At 47.9% G+C, this 19,343-nt stretch overlaps 1 protein-coding gene across 2 annotated transcripts in view; it reads right to left on the bottom strand.

Annotated features, from left to right (window-relative positions):
• CNNM4 (cyclin and CBS domain divalent metal cation transport mediator 4) overlaps positions 1 to 19,343 on the bottom strand; it is a gene marked incomplete at its 5' end in the record, with an annotated part of 37,403 nt that extends 18,060 nt beyond the window's left edge. For both annotated transcript variants that reach the window (XM_080916758.1, XM_080916759.1), the window contains one exon: positions 17,948 to 19,343. In XM_080916758.1, the coding sequence (XP_080772884.1) occupies positions 17,948 to 19,343 (1,396 nt within the window). The remainder of the gene's footprint in view (positions 1 to 17,947) is intronic.

Below are 19,343 nucleotides of genomic sequence, written 5' to 3'. Positions count from 1 at the left end.
GGACTTGACACACTTTAATCCCAGCACCCGGAAGGCAGAGGCAGGAGGATCTCCAGGATTTCAAAGCTAAACTCATCTACATATTCAGTCATAGGTCAGCCAAGGTGGCACAGGGAGACCCTGTCTCAAAAACCCAACCATACAAAAAGAAATACTGCCTGCCCCTTTCTGAGCCTTTTTCCCTCTCAGCCAGGGTCCCAGAGTTCCACCCACTGGGCATGCTACTGATACCAGCCTCCTTCCTGTCCATCTTGACATCAACGGTGAAGCTCAAGTGATCTCCACATTCCCTCATCAGCAGGAGTCCCGGCTTCACTCTCCCCAGCAATTGCAGGGTGGCCTTGCTGGTTCATTCCTCTAACATAGGCTAAGCACACAGTGGATGCTCAGGAAGCCAACAATTCAATAGACAACACCAATGAAAACACCACACCATAAGTATGTCACTTTAAATTTAATTATTTATTTAATCTATTTTAATTAATTAATTTATTTATTTAATGATATGGTCTTATTATATAGCCCTACCTGGCCTAGAACTCAAGAGCTCCTCCTGCTTCTATCTTCCAAGTGATGGGATTAAAGTTGTGTGTCACTATGCCTGTCTTAGGTATGTTTTTAATCTTTTTGTTATTGTTTGGTGTTTTGAGACAGGGTTTCTCTGTATAGTCCTGGCAATCCTGAAACTTGCTTTGTAGACCAGGTTGGCCTGGAACTCACCTCTGCTTCCCGAGTGCTGAGATTAAAGGTGTGAGCCACCACGCCAGGCTATGTATTTTAATCTTTAAAAACTATTGATTTTTATTTTATGTATGTGGGTGTTCTGTTTGCATGCATATCTGTGCATGCACCTGTGTTTGTGTACATGTACTAAGTGCATCCAGTGCCCTTGAATCCCAGAAGAGGGCATCAGATCCATTGAGCTGGAATTACAGGCCGTTGTGAGCTATCCTGTGGGTGTTTGGATCCAAACCCAGGCCCTAGAAAGGGCAAGGACTCTTAACTGCTGAGCCATCTCTCCAGCCCCAGGCTTTTGTTTTAAAAGGACATAAATGACAAAGGGAAAACCAATGGAGTGAAAGATAAAGAAGGCAGAAACTTGACTGAAGACAACCCAGAGGGGAAGAGAGAGCGTGAGTGGCCAATGACCCACTTGCCAAAAACAGAGGGAAACCAGGAGGTGATAGGGGTTTCTGAAGACGGCAGAACACAGACCGCAGGGCTAGGCCTACCTGGAACCTGTCAGTACCGGTTCTGTTTACACTTAGGTACAAGTCCAAAATAAGTAAATTTCTCTTTTGTTTGCACATACCCCGACTGTGGGGCCTGTCCAGATCTGCCTGCTCATGGGAGGGTCTGTACATTTGACTCCCTCTCCAGCCCCTGAGAGGGAGTAACACAGGGGTGTCCTGCACTTTAAGCCACATATTCATCAAGCAGACAGAGATTTGACGTCTGTGCCTCCTGGGAGGCAATGACAGGCTCAGACGGAACATGACTAGAAAGGCCATGGGCTAGGGCTGCTGAGACGGCTCAGGGGTTAAGAGCAGTGTCTGCACTTCTAGGGGTCCTGAGTTCAATGCCCACCAACCACAAGGTGACTCACGACTATCTATACCAGGATCTGATGCCCTCTTCTGGCATTCAGGTGGACATGCAGATAGAACACTCACATACATAAAATAAATAAGTAGAACAGACTTCTAGCTATTGACATTAACCATGGATCCTACATTGGGTGCACTGTGTGTCTTGAGAGCCACCAGATTTTGTTTTGTTTACATTATTTTACATTAATAACTATTAGGAAAACAAATTTTTAAGTATGGTGACTTCATCTTTACTTCTTTAAATATTATGTTGGGCTGGTGGGATGGCTCAGTGGGTAGAAGGGCCCTGCACTGAGTTTGATCTCTTGGCTACATGGTAGAAGGAGAGAACCAATTCCTGCAAGTTGTCCTTTGGCCTGCCCTCCACACACACACACACACACACACACACACACACACACACACACACACACACACATCAGGGCACAATCTCGAATGTGTGCATATAAACATAATAAATAAATGTAATGAAGAATTGTTCTTAATTGTTTTGTGAAACGTACTATCAAAATAATACCTGTGCATATCTAATATTTGAGAGAGCAGAGATACAGACTAAAGCCACCTCTTTTGAACAGTGTGTCCATTAGAAAGCTTGGAAAATCCCTGGGGGCTAGCTCTATAGTCTCAGTTCTTCAGGGGGCTGACTGCTAGGAAGAGTACTTAAGCCCAAGGTGAGTGACAAAGTGGGGTCCATTGTCCAAAAGGAGTAAGACTGGGGCTAGAAAGATGACGTAGCACATAAAAACACACATGTCACCGAGCTTGATGAGCTGAGGTCAATCCCCAGCCTCCCCCCCCCCACTTTCTCTCACGTTCTCTCAATAAAATTTGATTAAACGAAATCATAGCCCCATAAAGACGGCCATGCCTCAGTTATCCCTCTGCATAGCAGACAACACATGGTGTCACCACCACACCCTTAGGACGACCTTCTCTCCAGAAGCCTGTCTGTCCCCACTGTCACTTACTGAGAAGGGTCCCAGGAAGTGCGGCTTTGTCTCCTACTACAGACCTGGACCTTGAGCTTCACTTCACCGGAGAAGCCACATCCAGGGTCACTCTGCAAGGACTGGCTATGTGCTCCGTCCCAATCCTCAGCTCCAGGGCAGAGCTGCTGACAAAAAGAGGACAGAGACCCTGGGTCCGCCCTCCCACTCCAGGGACATGCTGGAGCTTTTCATTTTCCATGTCAGTTATTATGGGAAATATTAAACACATACAAAAGTAGAGGTAATGACATAATCACAGCCTCATCTCCTTCAAACACTTCATTGCCCTTGGCCAGTCTCGCTTCCTCTCTCTCTGCCCAGGCTTTATCTGTAAACATCTATAAAATTATACCTACTGATATCCAGATATCTAGTATTTCAATTTGTATCTCTAAAGGACTTCCTGGAGACAGAGTTTTGCCCAGACTGGCCCCAAATTTGCTATCTATCTTAAATTCTTATTGTTGTGATAAAGACCATGACAAAAAAAAAAAAAACTTGAAAAGAAAAGGACCTCCTGGGCTTACACAGCCCAAGTCACAACACTCCACCAAGGACAGTCAAGATGGACGATCAGGGCAGGAACCTGAGAGCAGGAACTGAGGTGGAAGCCGTGGGCGGTGCCACTTCCTTAGATACACAGGACACCACCACAGGAATAGCACCACCTGCAATGGGCTGGGTTCTCCCCATTAATCATGAAGAGGCACCCCAGGCCTGCCTGTGGGTGAACCTAATGGAGGTCTTTTCTGACTCTGGCTTGAGTCAAGTTGACACAAACTAATCAGCTCCCCTGCTTCTTGCCTCTGACTACTTGTAGGGGTTTCGTGTAGCCATGTTATGTAGCTGAGGATAACATGGGATTTCTGATCTCCCTGCCTCTACCTCTTGAGCACAGGGATCACAGGCACGATGCCACACTAAGCCTATGGAGTACTGAGGATCAAATTCAAAGGCTTCAGGTATGTAAAGCAAACACTACCAACTAACCTACATTCCCAACCCCACAAGTCCTGTTAGGAGTAAGCAATAATTAATATTACCATACATACATACATACATACATACAGGTAAGTATGTATATGCATGCTATGCATGGTAATATTATATATATACACACACACATAAAATGTATTTCATTTTAAAAATGCCATCACTCCCCCACAAAACTACTACAGTTAGCTGTAGTTATCCTGAAAAGGTACACACACACAGACACATACAAAATATTTGAGGTTTTAAGACAGGGTCTCTACATGGCCCTGGCTGTCCTGGAACTATGTAGACCAGGCTGGCCTCAAGCTCAGAGACCCATCCATCATCCCTGCCTCCTGAGAGATAGCTGGGGTTAAAGGCATGTGCCACCGCTCCTGGACATGCAGATCTAGAACCAGAAATGTTCAACACGTTCCTCTTGACACTGACAACAAAAGAGGAAGCAAGAAAAGTTAAGAGCGTTTATAATCGTGCCTTGCTGGAGCGTAGTTTAACGGCAAACCACAATGCCACCGAGTAACTTGGATTTAATCCCTGTCACTTGAAAATAAGCCTACCTTTCCAAGATATCTCCAGCTAACTGTAATTTTGGGGGAGTGAGGGTATTTTAAATGAATATAAGAATGTGTAGCAGGATGCCACAGACCGACACCCCCAGCACGGGGGAAGTGGATTCAGGTGAATCATGAGTTCTGGGACAAGCAGAAATAATAGCAGAGCATGAGACGGTCTCAGAAATGAAACCTCTGTCTATACAGGTGACAGAATTTCCATTCTCTGGATTAGATCACCACATATAGGGTTTTGTTTGTTACTTTAAAAATACTTCACATTCTTTTTATTTCCTGTGTCATTAGGTTTTATTAAGCCAGATGTGAATCTGAGATACATAAATTCTCTGAACACCTCCCCCACCCCAAAGTTCCCTCTTCAGGGCTGGGCACTGCATCCAGGGCCACAGTTCTCTTAGCTAGCATTCTACCACTGAGCTGGTCTCATAATATTCATTAGGCAGTGCTCTTCAACTGTGCCTTCCCCTTTGGAATTACATGGAACCTGTGCATATGTGTGTGCGTGTGCCTGTGTGTGTGTGTGTGAAACTGACCATATCTCCACGAACTTAAGATAGGTGTCCAGGACAGGTTCTTTAAATGTTTCTGAAATTATCTAATATAGACTCTGTTCAGATCTAAGGTATCTTGGTGGGATGGTTAGGGACAGTTAGAAGAACTCACAAGAGACTTAAGGATCCAAAGCCAGGCACAACGACTAAAACACAGAACTTGTCCCCCTGGTCACAGTGGCAGGAAAGCGAGAAGAGTCTGAGTGTCCAGCCCTGGTGTCGACCTGGCTGATAAGCTGGTGTCTGGGTGCAGGCTCTCTTCACAGGAAGAGCGTAGCCAGGAGCTCCCAGGGAGCCCAGGGGTACACCGGTACCGCCAGCCTCCTTTTGGGCTCACCCCTCCCAGCAAACTGCCTCTGCCTTCCCACTCAATTCTCTTGTTTCAGGAGCGCCCTGTGCCTTGTCTGGTGGAATCAGAGTGGGAAGCAAGGAAGCAGAATGTGCTGCCTCCGTCCTATCCCAGCAGTACCCAGCCAGGAGTCCTTCCTCTACTGGGCCTCTGCTCCTTTGCCTTAAGAGGTTCTTCAAACCTATGGGCAGTTGGCCAATAAGTTACTGACATATGTATGGAAACGCCAGGCCATAATAGTGGACAGACATGTGCATGTTAGCCATAAACATTTAATAGGAAATTCTGCTAAAGGCTTTGCTGAAATCCAAGCACATTCTATCCTGAGACTGATGTTCCACTGCATGAGCCTAGTAATTCTACCCCATTACACATTCATGAAAAGAAAGTAAGCGATTTTCCCCCTTAGTGAACTCCAGTTGGTTCCTGGTAGTCCTATACCAGCTCCAAATTGTTTACAAACTATTAAAATGATTCTAGATCTTGATAGCCAAACCTGAAGAGGGAGAAAAACCAACAGCAATAGCAGCAGAGGTGATGTAAGAGGCCGGTACTAGAGCAAGGAGAGAGACCAGAGGACAAGAAGATTATCTGATATGTTCAAACTTGCTCACCTAAAGTGAGATATTAATTACAAGAGGGGGAAAAGACTTAATTATTAAACAATTATTTTTTTCCTGCTATTAAGAAAGCTGATGGCATCTTATAATCACAGGAAAAACAACCACAGCTCCATCTCTCATGAACGTAAGTGCCAACATTCCCAGAAAAGTTGTTAGCAATTAAATCTAGTGATGTTAAAGGGGCGCAATAAATCAAGAAGACGGCAGGTCAGCTCCAGTCCTGCAACATTCGGATCAATGTGGGAAAAAGTATCTCAAAAGAAGCACTCAGTTATATCACCAGGTAAAAGGGGATTGCATGCAAATCTGGCAGCCTGGGGTCAATCCCTAGAACCCACAAAAAGGTGGAAGGACAGTGTCCACTAACCTTGGGGGGGGGAGCTTAACTGCTCAGGGGAGAATGTCTCTGATAAAGGAGGTCTACAAAAGTTAAAAGACGCAGCATCACAGTGACGAGTGTTTCTCTCATCCTGAGTCCCACCCTCATGCTAAGCAAACCGCTGTCCAGCATGCCAGGTAAGCGCCGAGCTGCTGAGCTGCTCCCCAGCCCTCGAGATCAGCTCTGTAAACTTCCCCTGAGCCAAGAGTGAGGCAAGGACAGCAGGACCCATGACATCCCAATCAGTGAAACAAAGCAAAGCCAAGATGAGGATCAGGAACAGCTTAACAGAGACTGAGCAAGCTGCCATCACTCAGATGGTAACCACATAAACCCCGAGAGTTCGGAATAAGAATTACTAGACTGACTCAGTTTATAGCAAGGTGAACAATAAAGGTTAATTCTATTTCTCTACACTTGTGTGTAGGCTAAAAGACATATCTAGTGTTTGACTCCGGTTTCCTGGCTCTTAGCACAAGGCTTCAAAAGCCCAAATGTCTTTGCTCCAATAAAAAAGCACCTTGGGGTAGGCTCACAGACAGCTCCAGGCAGTAGTCACTAGAAAATCAAGCTCAATAACTAATACAAACTTGGGACTTTGCACTGCTGGTCTCCAGGACGGGGGGGGGGGGGGCTGGAACAGACTTTAAGCAACCATGCCTATGTACTGTAGCCCTGATACAAGCTGGGTGGGGCTTTCTGGCTGGTGACCACACTGCTGTCCCAGGAGGGAAGATGTCTAGACTCCACGGGCACAGACCCTGAGCCTCCAGCCTGCCCAGACCTTGTCGATGTGCGTCATCCTTCAATGTGATACTGCAACTCTACAAGTTGCACTTCCCTGATTCTTTGGAGTTGCTCTAGTACACTGGCAGGGCTGGGAAGGGCCTTCCCAGCATCTTGTATAAGCAGAGGAGCATTTGTCTGGCGTCTAGGAGACTATAGGTTCAGCCTCCAATCCCCGGCACCAAAAAATAAAATAAAATCAGTGAACTCAAATGAGCCCATGGAAAACCCAAAACTTCTCACGAGTTGGTCAAGAGTGTGCAAGGAGTAAGGCTGCTGCCTATGTTCCCGCCTGCTGCCGTCTATATATAAGCTCACTACAGCTCCATGAAAAGTCCCAGGTGAGCAGCTATGTATGAGCGCACGCGCGCGCGCGCGCGCGCACACACACACACACACACACACACGCACACGTATACACACACTCATTCTTGCACAAGGTGCTGAAGTCATCAAAAGCCTAGAAAAGCAAGAGAGGCACTGACTGGGGGTGAGCAGATATTGGTCTTCAAAATGAGCTGAACAGCTCTAATGTACAACATGGTGAATACAGTTACTAACAATGCAAGACCAAGTGCTCTTACCACACACACACACACAAATGTTAATTACATGAGGGAATTCATACAATAATTAGTTTGATGTAGTTGCTGTATAATGTGTGCACACATCAAAACCTGTTAAAATGGCCATGATGGCACACACCTGTAATCCTAGCACTGGGGGAAACTGAAGTTCATGAAAATTCATTGAAGACCAGCCAAGGCTACTTAGTGAGAGTGTTCCCATTCCTGCCCCCCAACAGGAGGAAAAAGCCAGGCATAGTGGCACAAGCCTTTTAATCCCAGCATTCAGGAAGCAGAGGCGGAGGCAGATGGGTTTCTATGAGTTCAAGGCCATGGTCTACAGAGTAAGTTCCAGGACAGTCAGGGATACAGAGAAACCTTATCTTTAAAAAAGAAAGGAAGAAGGGAAGGAAGAAGAGAGGAAGGGAGGGAGGGAGGGAAGAAAAAAAGGAAGGGAGGACCAAAGGAAGGGGAAAGGATTGGAAAGAGAAAAGAGGAAGGAAGGGAGGAAGGAAGGAAGGAAAGAAGGAAGGAAAAGAAAAAAAAGTGTGTTCAGCTGGAGGGCTCTAAGCCTGTGAGTGTGGAGACCTGAGTTCACAAGGTAAAGTGGAAAACTTACTCCCGAAACTGACCTCTGACCTCAACACACGCCAAAGCCCAGGCAGGCCTTGACTTTGCAATCCTCCTGCCTCAGCCTGTCTAATAGCTAGGGTAACAGTTCGAGGCCACACTTCCACCTCCCTCACTGTCACCCTTCCACCACAATCTCTAATCGATAACTCAAGTGACAGTGCTCAGCAGTGTGGCTTCTAGAGCCATCAGCACGGGACGTGAAGACCTGGCCTGCTCAGCCTCAGCACCCACCTAAGCATTTGATGAGTATTGTCAGTAATCAGACGTCTCCTTCTCTAAGCTCTCTGCTTGTCCCTTCTTTTATTTGTCATTATTTTACGCTGTGCTTCTTTGCTTATTTAGGGTGTGATTGTACCCATTTCCTTTCGGAGGTCAGAACACAAACTGAAGAAACCCGTTCTCTCCTTCCATCATGTGGACCCCGGACTAAACTCAGGTCACCATGCCTAGCAACAAGTACCTTTACCCAAAGGGGCAGCGGCCATCTTGCCAGCCCCTCTGTTTTTCAGAAGGCAGCGACTTCTCAAAGGACTGGGCTGGAAGCCACCGTCTGCTTATACCATAGTTCCCAGGTGGCAGCACTGAGTGCTCCCTGGCCCTTCTTGCTTGTCTCTCACGCTTCTGAGAAAGGCATTCTGTTTCCATTCGCTTGTCTGTTTTCAAGATAGGGTCTCTCTGTGTAGGCCAAGTTAGCCTTCAACTCTCCATCCCCTTGTCGCTGCCTCCCAAAGTGTTACTGGGATACAGCTGTGTATCACCATGAGATAAACATTTTGGGCCAGGCACGGAGGGTCACACCTATGATTGCAGCAGTCAGACAGATACCTGAGACAGGAAGACTGCTGTGGATTTTTGTTTTACACAGTGAGTTCTACATCAGCCTGGGTTACATTATAAGACTCTCATTTTAATAGATAAACAAACAAACAAATCTCTGTCTCTGTCTCTGTGTGTGTGTGTGTGTGTGTGTGTGTGTGTAGCCTCTTGTTATGCCCTTGTCCCTCTAAGTCTGCTCTGGTCCAGACCTCTTCCTCCCTATCCTGAAATGAAAATAACCAGGTGGAGCTTGAATATGGAGAGGCCACATTCCTCCGGGCTGACTGGCCTGACCTATGTCCTCGTATTTGGGGGATGGATGTACCAGCAATTAAGACGGTACTCGACATTTCCCAGTTAGCAGGGGGAAACAGTACTGCTGGATGCCGCTCAATAGTAAGACACTTGCCTCCGGAGCTCAAGGCCCTGAGTCTGGGGGTAGAGAGGAAAGGCAAGATGGCTCCGAGGGTACGAAGCACTCCACACAAGGCCTGATGAGCTGATTTCCATCCTGGGGATCCACATGGTAGACAGAGAGAAACAATCTCCAGGAGTTGTCCTCGGACAGCCCCCATCATAGCACACACACAGATAGATGCAAATGGATATGCATACACAAGAGTGCACACACACACACACACACACACACACACACACACACACACACACGCACACTTTTTTTTTAAGAGAATAGCCCCAGTTTTTAGTTCTTACCCAGATACTATTTCTTTTCTGCTCAGCTTGTGATCCTTACCAATAAGATAACATCTGACTTTTTGCCGATGGTTTTATAATAGGCTTTTTAAAAAATTAGTGACTTGCTTTTTACAGAAACTAAGTTTTTGTTTTGTTTTGTTTTTAATTGTGGGGGGGGGTACGTGACCACATGTATGACTGTGGTGGGCATCGGACCCTAGAGGTGAAATTCCAGGTGACTGATTTATGACAAACATAAGTGCTGGGAACCTCTCTTGAGTCCTCTGGAAGAGCAGAAACTGCTCTTAATCAATGAACCATCTCTATCCTATAATGAACTTTTTGCTGAGCTCAATACATTTATAACTTAAAAAAAAAAAAAAAGAAAGGTGCCATGCTGAAGAGTGGGGCCGACTGCCGTGTGTAACCAGTTACTGTCAGTGCCAACTGGGGCTCGTTCTAGACAATAGGAACAGTAACAGTTAACATAGCTAATGTTTACTACACAATGACATAGTACTGTGCACAGAGTTAAATGCCTTGCATGCCTGACCTCCTTCAGCCCTCACATCAACCCGGAGGTAGACACAGTCACCAGCATGGATGGGCAGAGTCATGGCCACTCAGGAAAATTTTCTGAGTTCGAGAGTAAGGTCAGCATTCTAAACAATTCACCAAATAAACTGGCTATACATGGATTATTTACTTATTTTTTAAGCTTAGTTTCAACTCTTGGGAAAGCTGAAGAAGAAGAAGAAAGACTTAATCTGGGACTAGGCCTCTCTGGGCTATAGTGCCTGTGCATATAAGTATGTGTGAAAGCCTTCAAGTACCAGGGCATAGTCCTGCCTCTGTGTGTGTGTGTGTGTGTGTGTGTGTGTGTGTGTGTGTGTGTGTATGTTTACAACTATGCAAATGCAAATCTGGTAGGGGGATGTGTGTGAACAGGTGAATGAGCCTCCCTACCTATGTGGGGGTCCCCATATGTGTGCCTGTCTGAGGGAGGGAAGGGATCCTCCTAAGGAGGCTCAGGGCTGCCTGCTGGCCAAAGACTAGGCATTCCAGAGCACAAGGAACCAGTCTTTCTAGAACCCTGCCCAGGGCACAGGAGATGGGACCTGCAGTAGGAAAGCTACTCTGATGGCAAGCTCTGGGCAATGTCCCAGCCCCCCTGAGTTTAATCCCTCAAGCAAACGGGCTGGCACTGCACATCGGGCCTTGAAGTGCAGAACATTATAAAGTCACTTCTTACCTAAGAAGAGCCAACCTAAGCTGGGTTCCAAAAAGCAGGGCATAAAACTGCAGACAGTGATGTCAATGTCAAAAGTCCTAGGGCAGCCGCAGGCAGAGCACACGGATGGAGAAGAATGGTTTTCGGTGTGTTTAGTTTCAGACGGCATCTCGTCATACAGCCCTGGCCGGACTGAAATCTGAGATCTGCCCACCTCCGTCCCATTTGCTGCCAGGACTGCAGGCCCGTGTCACTATGGGCATGGTTTTGATACTGCTGTTTGTTGTGAGAAGTTTAAAAATGTGTAACAATGGAAGGCCTCAACCTCTCTCCCTCTCTCCCCACCACCCTCTGGAGAATCTCTGGCTGCCCTGACCTTGAACTCACTATCTTCCTACCTCAGCTTACAGACGTGAATGCTAGGATTTCAGTATGCCCCATCATACCCTACCGTGAAAGTGAAGTTCTAAAAGAGCTGTCACAACACATCAGAATGTTCAAAGTAGTTCCTTCTTGGTCACATGCTGATAGTTTGGTTTGGCTCCGACTTTTTGTTATCTTTGTTGAAGTTCTGGCAATGACATGTTTGTTTTTTATGGCTATGAAAAAATAATAAGCAGCAATAAAAGTAAAAGAAAAAAGAAAATGGTAAATAAATAAAACAAGAATACAAAGAAGCAATCGAGACTTCCTTCTACAAAAGAGTCTCCAAGCTTTTTGCAACAGGACATCTTGGCATGCTCAGCTGTAAGGACAGGGACAACTACCGTCCAGGACAACTGAGGCTGCTTGGCCCAATGAGATGGCACTTGAGGGCAGTTGCGACCTGTACAGGCATGCCAGGATGCAGGCTGGTTGAAATGGCAGCAGGGCCGAGAGCCATGGTGGGTGAGCTGAGAGCCTGGATAACCCTCATATCCTCAGAGAAATTCCCTCCAGAAATTCAGAGTGTCCTTAAGCCCACAAGAAATGTTAAGAGAATAGTCTTCAGACAAGCAAGGGCAGCCTGTCCCTCTCATGGGTTGGATGAAGGAGCCAGTAGGTCCTGCCAAAGTCAGGCATTGAGGCAGTGACATAAGAGCCTGGCCTACTCCCCTCCTATACATACTTCCTGGGCTGTGCAGCCTTTAAGTAACCAACACTGAGTGCAGGCTAAACACAGTCTCTGTCAGCAGACTGGAGCTGGCAGGTAAGTCACTCTGAAGGCATAACAGGCTTCCTTCTGCTCAAAGATGCCTTTGTGGCTCGGTCCAAAGGATGATAGGAATGCACAGTGGGCAGGGATACACAGAGAAATCACAGTGATCTGCATTTCAAAGCCAGAAGGGCTGAAAAGCAGTCACAAGAGGCATGGGTACTCCTGCCCACGAAAGACCAGTGAGTTCATTTTCTATCTGGCAGTCTGTCTAAGCTGTCCCAAGAGGTGTGTGAATTAGTGGCCCCTGTGAAGAGCCCACTGAAAGGCCCTCTTGCCTCACTGCTTCTCCAGACTTCTAGTGACAAGACAGCCTCCTCACGGAGGTCCCCTCCCTTCGTTCACTGTCCCCATTGGGTGCTGTTCTGGGGCCTTGAGCTCTCAGTACTCATCTGTTTCCAGGTTAAACTTTGCTCAGTGATCCTTATCCTGACCTGTGGTGTCAGAAAACCATCAGAGCTGGATGCTTTCAACTTAAAAAAACCAAAAAACCAAAACAAAGAGCCTTTGGCAAAGCCAATGCTCAGACGCTTAGAAGCTCATATTAGGGCCTAGACACAGGCAACATCCTCTGGCACACCCACAACTGTTTTAAGGAAGGTCTATCAACAGTAGGACCAAGATCACTATGCCCTGGCTCCTTGGAGGGAACCAGACTGTAAGTGGCACAGTGCCAACCTGCTCCAAAGAGCTCTGTCCCCTACTCATAGCACAGTAGCAGAAAGAAAGGAGGCAGCAGCCAGGCTGGCAAAGGGCTTTGTCAGCTGCCCGCACTTGGGACCGATGCCCTATGTCCAGAGTGACATTCACACACAGACAGAAGCCATCACTCTCAGATGTGACTCCTTGAGATCACATCACTGACTGATGGACATCAGCTACACAAATGCCACTGCTATCTCTGAGCCCCTGGCTTAGATGTCCCATTCAACAGCCTGTGCGTCCCAAGCTTTTTCTTGCTGCTGAGCCCAATATGGTCCTTGACACCTTTTCACTTTCTTCATGAGCCAGGCAGTGATAATGTCCAGCCTGGCCCTGGCCTTCCTCCTGGGGCCCCGTGTGAACATTTCACCTGCACAGGCGCCAAGACAGTCTACACAGTAGTGTGGGTTACGCTTGTCTGTGGGACCCTGTCGGAAATGCAGACTGTCAGGCATGGTGACTCATGTCTATAATCCCAGCACCTAGAAGGCTGAGGCAGGAGGATCCTTGTGAGTTTAAGGTCAGTGGGCTACCTTAGTAGTCAGCCTGGCTATGATGTAAAACACTGTCTCAAGAAAACAAAACCAGCCCAGTGAGATTCTGGGTTAAAAGCATTTGGTCCCTGGAACAAGGGCAGAATGGAAGAACTCCTAAAAATTTCAGTGCACATGCACATGCACAGGGGAACACACACACACACACACACACACACACACAAAGACTTTAGAAAGGAGATGCTAATTTTCAATAAAAAGTCTGGGGGTTTGAAGCAAGTGTGAGACGCTCTAATGTTTATGGTGCTGAGCAAAGGAACAACAGAGGGTGAGATTTCATTTCCTTTTGCTCCATTCTCACCAAACTGACTTGTCTCCTTTCCCTACCACAGTTAAATCACATTATCATACCCAAATCACAAGCCAGACACCTCAGACACTGGAACATTTGTGAGTGCCCGCCCTATGTGTGTTTGCACCACCAAGCCTTGGTCGCATGTCTGTCTCCCCAGCAGGCAGACTGTGAGCTCTGCGAATAGACGGCTTGACATGTCTCTGACTCCCCAGAGCCAGCGCTGTGTCTGACACACAGCGCTTCAAAAAGTTAAATGCTTACTGAACAAACGACTCAACAGGTAGTTGTGGTGGGGAGCAGGAGAAATTACTGACAGTATGTCAGATGTCAGGAACCAAGAGTGAGTGCAAAACTCAGGCAGTGTTTTTTCTTTCTTGACTTTATAGTTATTCTGGGAATAAATTAAGTTAGATAGGAAAATCTGACGTGGCACAGACAGGAATATGGGAGGAATTTTTTTTTAAACGGAAATATTTCTAGCTTGCTTTCTTCTCCAAATTATACCCTGACAATTTGCTGGGAGGAGTAGTAACAGGTTCAAGGTCACATTATAGGTCAGTGACCAAGCTGGGTAGAATATAACCCCACCTCTAGCTGGGTAGTGTTTATATTTGCCAATATACAGTGGTCCTGAGGGTTATAAGGTGGGTGGGGAAAGATAAGATGGGTATAGATGAGCTAAGGCCTGGGAGGGGCAGGACTACCCAGGAAAGGACACAGAAGAGCTGGAAGGTGGTCTTGATGCTGGGGTGGGGGAGAGCGTCATTTATGACTCAGCCTTAGTGCTTGCAAAAGCATCTAAGGGGCAGTCAGATGTAAACTGGCCTAGGAGTCAATGGGCTTTCTTGTTTCAGGATTCCAAGCTGTGACAAACCCACTCCCAACACCCAGTACTGCAAACAGTTTTAGGCGAGGTTCCAGCAGAAGGGCCAAGGTTCAAACTCCGTGAATCTGGGTGGCCTTGATTAACTGGCATGTCTTCATGCCACACAGAGTCTTACTCCTGAGGGTGCATAGAGCACCTGCAACCTGTCCTGAACGTGGCAAGAGGGTTCAAAAGCATCTAATGTTAACTGTCTTGAGGTAGGTAGGGTACAAGATTCTCTGCCTTAATCCTAGGAGAGTTCAACTCCCCACACCCTGTGCTGGGCAGGGCATTTTGTGATCCATCTTAATGAGGGAGGCTGGGCAAAACCTCCCATGACCAAAGATGGCTTACTAGCAGGCAAAGGGACACAACTGGCAATGGGCCTTGAGTGTCACATTCAGAAGCCCAAGCTCTTCATGCCTGGTACCAAGATACATACACACTGCTTTTCCTTGCACAGGGACGCCAGAGATGCTGGAGTACTTCACTTAGCCTTGGCATAAATGTCTCAAAATTCTGAAGCTTCTAGAAGAGCAATAGTTTTCTCCCAGACCTGACAAGTCTTTTATTCATGTATTCATTCACTAGGTAATATTTTATTGAGGCCTTACTGTGTGCCAAGGGCCATGCCAGAGCTATCAACATAATCATCAGAGCACAGAGTCTGCCCTTTGGATCTTAGATTGTACTGGGTGGAGATGAGGGCTTGGCAAACCACTAAGCCCCTGAGCTGAGAAGGAGAAGGGAGCACAAGGTGGAGGAGGACTGGCAAAGTCAAGAGAGATAGATGTATGTGGTGGTTACAGGCTTATATGGGGTGACAGCAATGCTGAGGAGGCAAGTTAGGGGAAGGAAGCCACATTAACGTTCTTGGACAACAGCTAGGGCAAAGGCCCCAAAGCTGGGAGTGTCGAGGTGTGTTTAAGGAACAGGAAAGCCTGAAGTAGCCCAGCAGACAATCGTCCATTCATTTGTTCAGTTAGCGTTCACTGAGGCCCCATCTGTTGGCCAGGCCTGCAGTGGTGAAAACCAGTAAGGCAGGGCCTCATATTCAAGGAACTTACAAAGCTGGGGAGTGGGGATTAAAGAACCTGGTTTAAAAAAAAATATTACAGATGCAGGCTTGGGGCACACACCTACAATCCAATCCAGCCTCAGCTACAAAGTAAGAAAGCTGACTAGAAACAAACCTCAGACAGAAAGTCTTCAGCTAGGCAGGATTCTGGCAGAGTGAGGTCCAGAACCATCATACAATGTGGGGGGAAAGATCCAGCAGAGACCCTGAAACATGCCACTCTGGCATAATACTGGCACTGCTGAACTGCACTTGTTCCTTGTTAATAACAAAAACAGAAAAGCCTTCCCAGACACTAACCTTGGAAAGAAAATCTTAGAAGCTGGAAGTACACACTAGGTGTGTGCCACATCCTGGGCAGGCTCAGACAAGGGGTAGGTACCTGATGGAGAGACCCAGGAAAGCCCACAAAGCAGGAGGCATGACCCCTCTGTGGCAATTTAGGAAATTAAGACTGGTCTTCTAAGTCCTCCAGATATCAGGAAGACACCACACATGGCCCAGGGTCTGTTCATAAGGAGTGACCAATGTGTAACACTGTCATCTTCCTGACCCACAGGGTACACTGCTCCTGCTTTTCCATGAACTGCCTGGGATCCACACCATAAGTTCTGGACTCAGGCCACAAGCCTCTGTCAAGGAAAGTCTGGTGGACCAATCTGTGGGGGTAGGACTCAGTCCAGAACAACTGTGGCCTAAGAGATGCCAGCTCTGTTTTTCCAGCACAATGAAGGACACTTCTTCACAGGACAGAGTAGAATCCACAAACACCCTGCCCAGACCCAGCACGCTCCCACAGAGCAGAGGTCAGCCCTACGGATCAAGAGCTAGACACCAAATTAAGCCAATTCAAACTACTTAGATCTAGACCTAGCCAAACCGATGGGGAGGTACTGGTGGGTATATCTGTCACCAGAAAACCACCTCAGACCACAGAGGCAGGTGTGAAAGAAACCGTCATGGGAGTCCTCACTAGATTCCAAAGGAAGCCACTGTGGAGAAATTTTCAGGTTCCCCAGCTGCAACATAGGGGCAAGACACACTTCCCACTGCTCCTACTCAGACCCCCAAGTGAAAGAGGCTCCTGGGTCTACACCACTAAATCTCCTTATCTCCTGTCCTCGTTACAATCCTCAAGATGCCCTTAGCTCAGATGCTGAGATCTGTGTAGAAAACTTAAAAGGGTGAGAGAGTTACTAACCTGACTCCCAGGCCTTGACCCTGACCCAAGTGCACCTTTTAAGACCAAATCTGGTAAGATCATCTCTTCTCTCTTGATCCCATTTCAAAACTGCCCACCACCTTCCAGAGTCAGAAATGACTCCGGGGTTATCCACAACTGGTGTTCAAAAGTGGTTCTCATGTCAGCCTGAGCCTTTGCCAGAGACAGCTCTACAAACAGGAGGAAGGTTGAGACCAGGATCGTAAAGCAACATCCCTGCAGAATGAGCTTCAGGATCTTCTCTAAAGAGCTGCCTTTCTTCCTCAACTCCTTTGGCCTAGGAGGGTCTCACTCTATAACTGCCTTGTTTACAGATACTTTTGAGGGTTTCAGAGTAGAAGAGGGAGGAAGTCTTTGTTGGCAATAAGGAAAAGGGTGTATGCCCTGAGCTTGGAGGCAGGGGAGTGAACCCTCTTAAGTGCCTACCTACCTGGGAGCTAGCCAAGCACACATGAGAACACACACACACACAGCAAGGCCACCTGAAGACTGGGAGTGGGGACAAGTGACTGTTCGGCTCTTGGGAAAGATGGAACAATAGCCATAGCTTGCTCTCCATGCTTCTGCTGAGCAGTGGAAACTGCTGGCTGGCATTGTTGGGAGCCAAGGAGAGACCTCCCAGCTTTGCTTGTGGGATGGAGGGTGACTGACAGTACAACCCTGCCACAAAATCTAGAGCTCCAAACCTGGAACAAACTCAAGGGGGAAAGTGTGCAAATACTCCAACCTGTTGGGGGGGGGGCATGGACCAGCAGAGCCAAAAGGTCTACTAGATAGAACCACCTGCTGAACCACAAGAGGGGTGTGACTTGGTCCCAAGTCACTTCATCTTTTAAGAGTCCCCTCAAATGTGACCCCCTGTGACAACATCCTCTGCTACCAGTTCCCAGGCTACTTCCCCTCTCCACCCTTTAAGTCCATCCCCATGAGGCCTGGTGGCTGCCTCTTTTCAGGCATGAGCCTGTATCCCTCCCCCACCTCCAGACAAGTGTGTCTCCTTCAGCTTTGATTCAACTACACGAAGAGCACAGTGCCGGGCAGAAGGCAAAGGCTTAAGAACTGCTTCTGCTGCGCCTGATAACGTTCATCTCAGAGGCACAGGAAGCGATGGACAGAGGTACCCAGAATCAATCGCACAAGAAGAGTAAAAGAGCAGGCAGAAAGCATGCAGGAGATGCTTCAAGGGAATGAGAGGCATCGAAAGGACATTTAACTAGGAGACGCCCCAGTCCTTACCCTTCTTGAATTCCTCCAGCATGGCATCCAGCTTGGTGTCATGAAAAACAAAATGTACCGGGTGGTTGTAGAAGCGAGTGATCGTCTTGAGTGGGGTGCAGTCGTCCGGGTCAACAAAAGCCAAGTCTTTGACATAAAGGATATCTACGATATTGGATTGCTCATCTTCAAACACAGGAATGCGAGTATAGCCACTCTCCATAATCTCCGACATGGTGTTGAAGTCCAGAATGGCATCACTGCGGATCATGAAGCAGTCGTGTAGCTGGGTCATGATATCCTCCACAGTTTTGGTCCTTAGTTCCAGGGCACCCTGGATCATATTTAACTCCTCCTTCACCAGGTCATTATAGGGCTCTGTCACCTTCAACATCTCCATTAGCTTCTCCCGATTGTAAACAGTGCGAATCTCTTGACCCAAGACAAAGTCCAGGAGTTTGCTAATGGGAAAACTCAGGGGGAAAGTGAGGAGCATAAAGACTTTGGTGAGAACGATAGTGTTGGCACCCACAGCCAGCCCGTGCCTGGAGCACAGGGCTTGAGGTAAGATCTCCCCAAAGATGACAATGCCAATGGTAGAGGAGGCCACTGCCATGATGCCAGACCCGATGAGGTTGTCTAGAAGGATGGTGAGGGAGGTGTTGACTAGCACATTCCCCAGGAGCAGCGAGCAGAGCAGGTAGTTGCCCTTGCGCCTGATAGGCTCTATCTTGCGAGCATACTTTCTCTCCTTCTCAGTTCCACAGTTCTGCACGATGCGCAGCTCCATCGGGTCCAGGGCCATAAGCCCCAGGTTGAGGCCAGAAAAGATGCCCGACAGCACCAACAGCACCAAAACGATAAGGATGTGCAGCCAGAGCGGCAGAAACCTCCCATGCTCCTCCACCATAAAGAGCAGGGAGTCCTTGTCCGTCCATTTGTGCCAGGGCCCATCGGCCCGGGTCCGGGTGCACAGTGCGTACAGCTTCATGTTCTCGCTCCTCCGCAGGAACTTGGTAATCACCACTAGCATCCCCGACGTGTTCCCGCGGCTCACATTGACCAGCCGCTGGACCACTAAGTCCTTGGTGAGCTCCAGGCAGTTGGTGGAGTTGTGGACCGCCTCGGCGTCGTCCACCTCAGTGAAGGAGATCAGGTTGCTGGAGATCTCGCCCAGGCTGTGGCCGTAGAGCCTCAAGTTCACCGTGCTGCCCTCGGACACGAAGATGATGCCATCCGGGTTCATCCCGCACGACTTGTTGCAGCTCGCCAGCCTCATGCCTAGGATCACGCTCTGCTGGGGGCTGCTCTGGCCGCTGGCCGCCCGCGTCCATAGCAGCAGTAGCAGCGCGGCCAGGAGGAGGCGCCCTCGGGCCGGCCAGCCGTCCCGCCGCCCGCCCCCGCCCCCCGGCGCCAT

This window comes from Micromys minutus, assembly GCF_963924665.1.
Source record: "Micromys minutus genome assembly, chromosome: 5".
Classification (NCBI taxonomy): domain Eukaryota; kingdom Metazoa; phylum Chordata; class Mammalia; order Rodentia; family Muridae; genus Micromys; species Micromys minutus.
The sequence above is the reverse complement of the archived record's forward strand: the minus strand, read 5'-3'. Positions and strand labels throughout refer to the sequence as shown.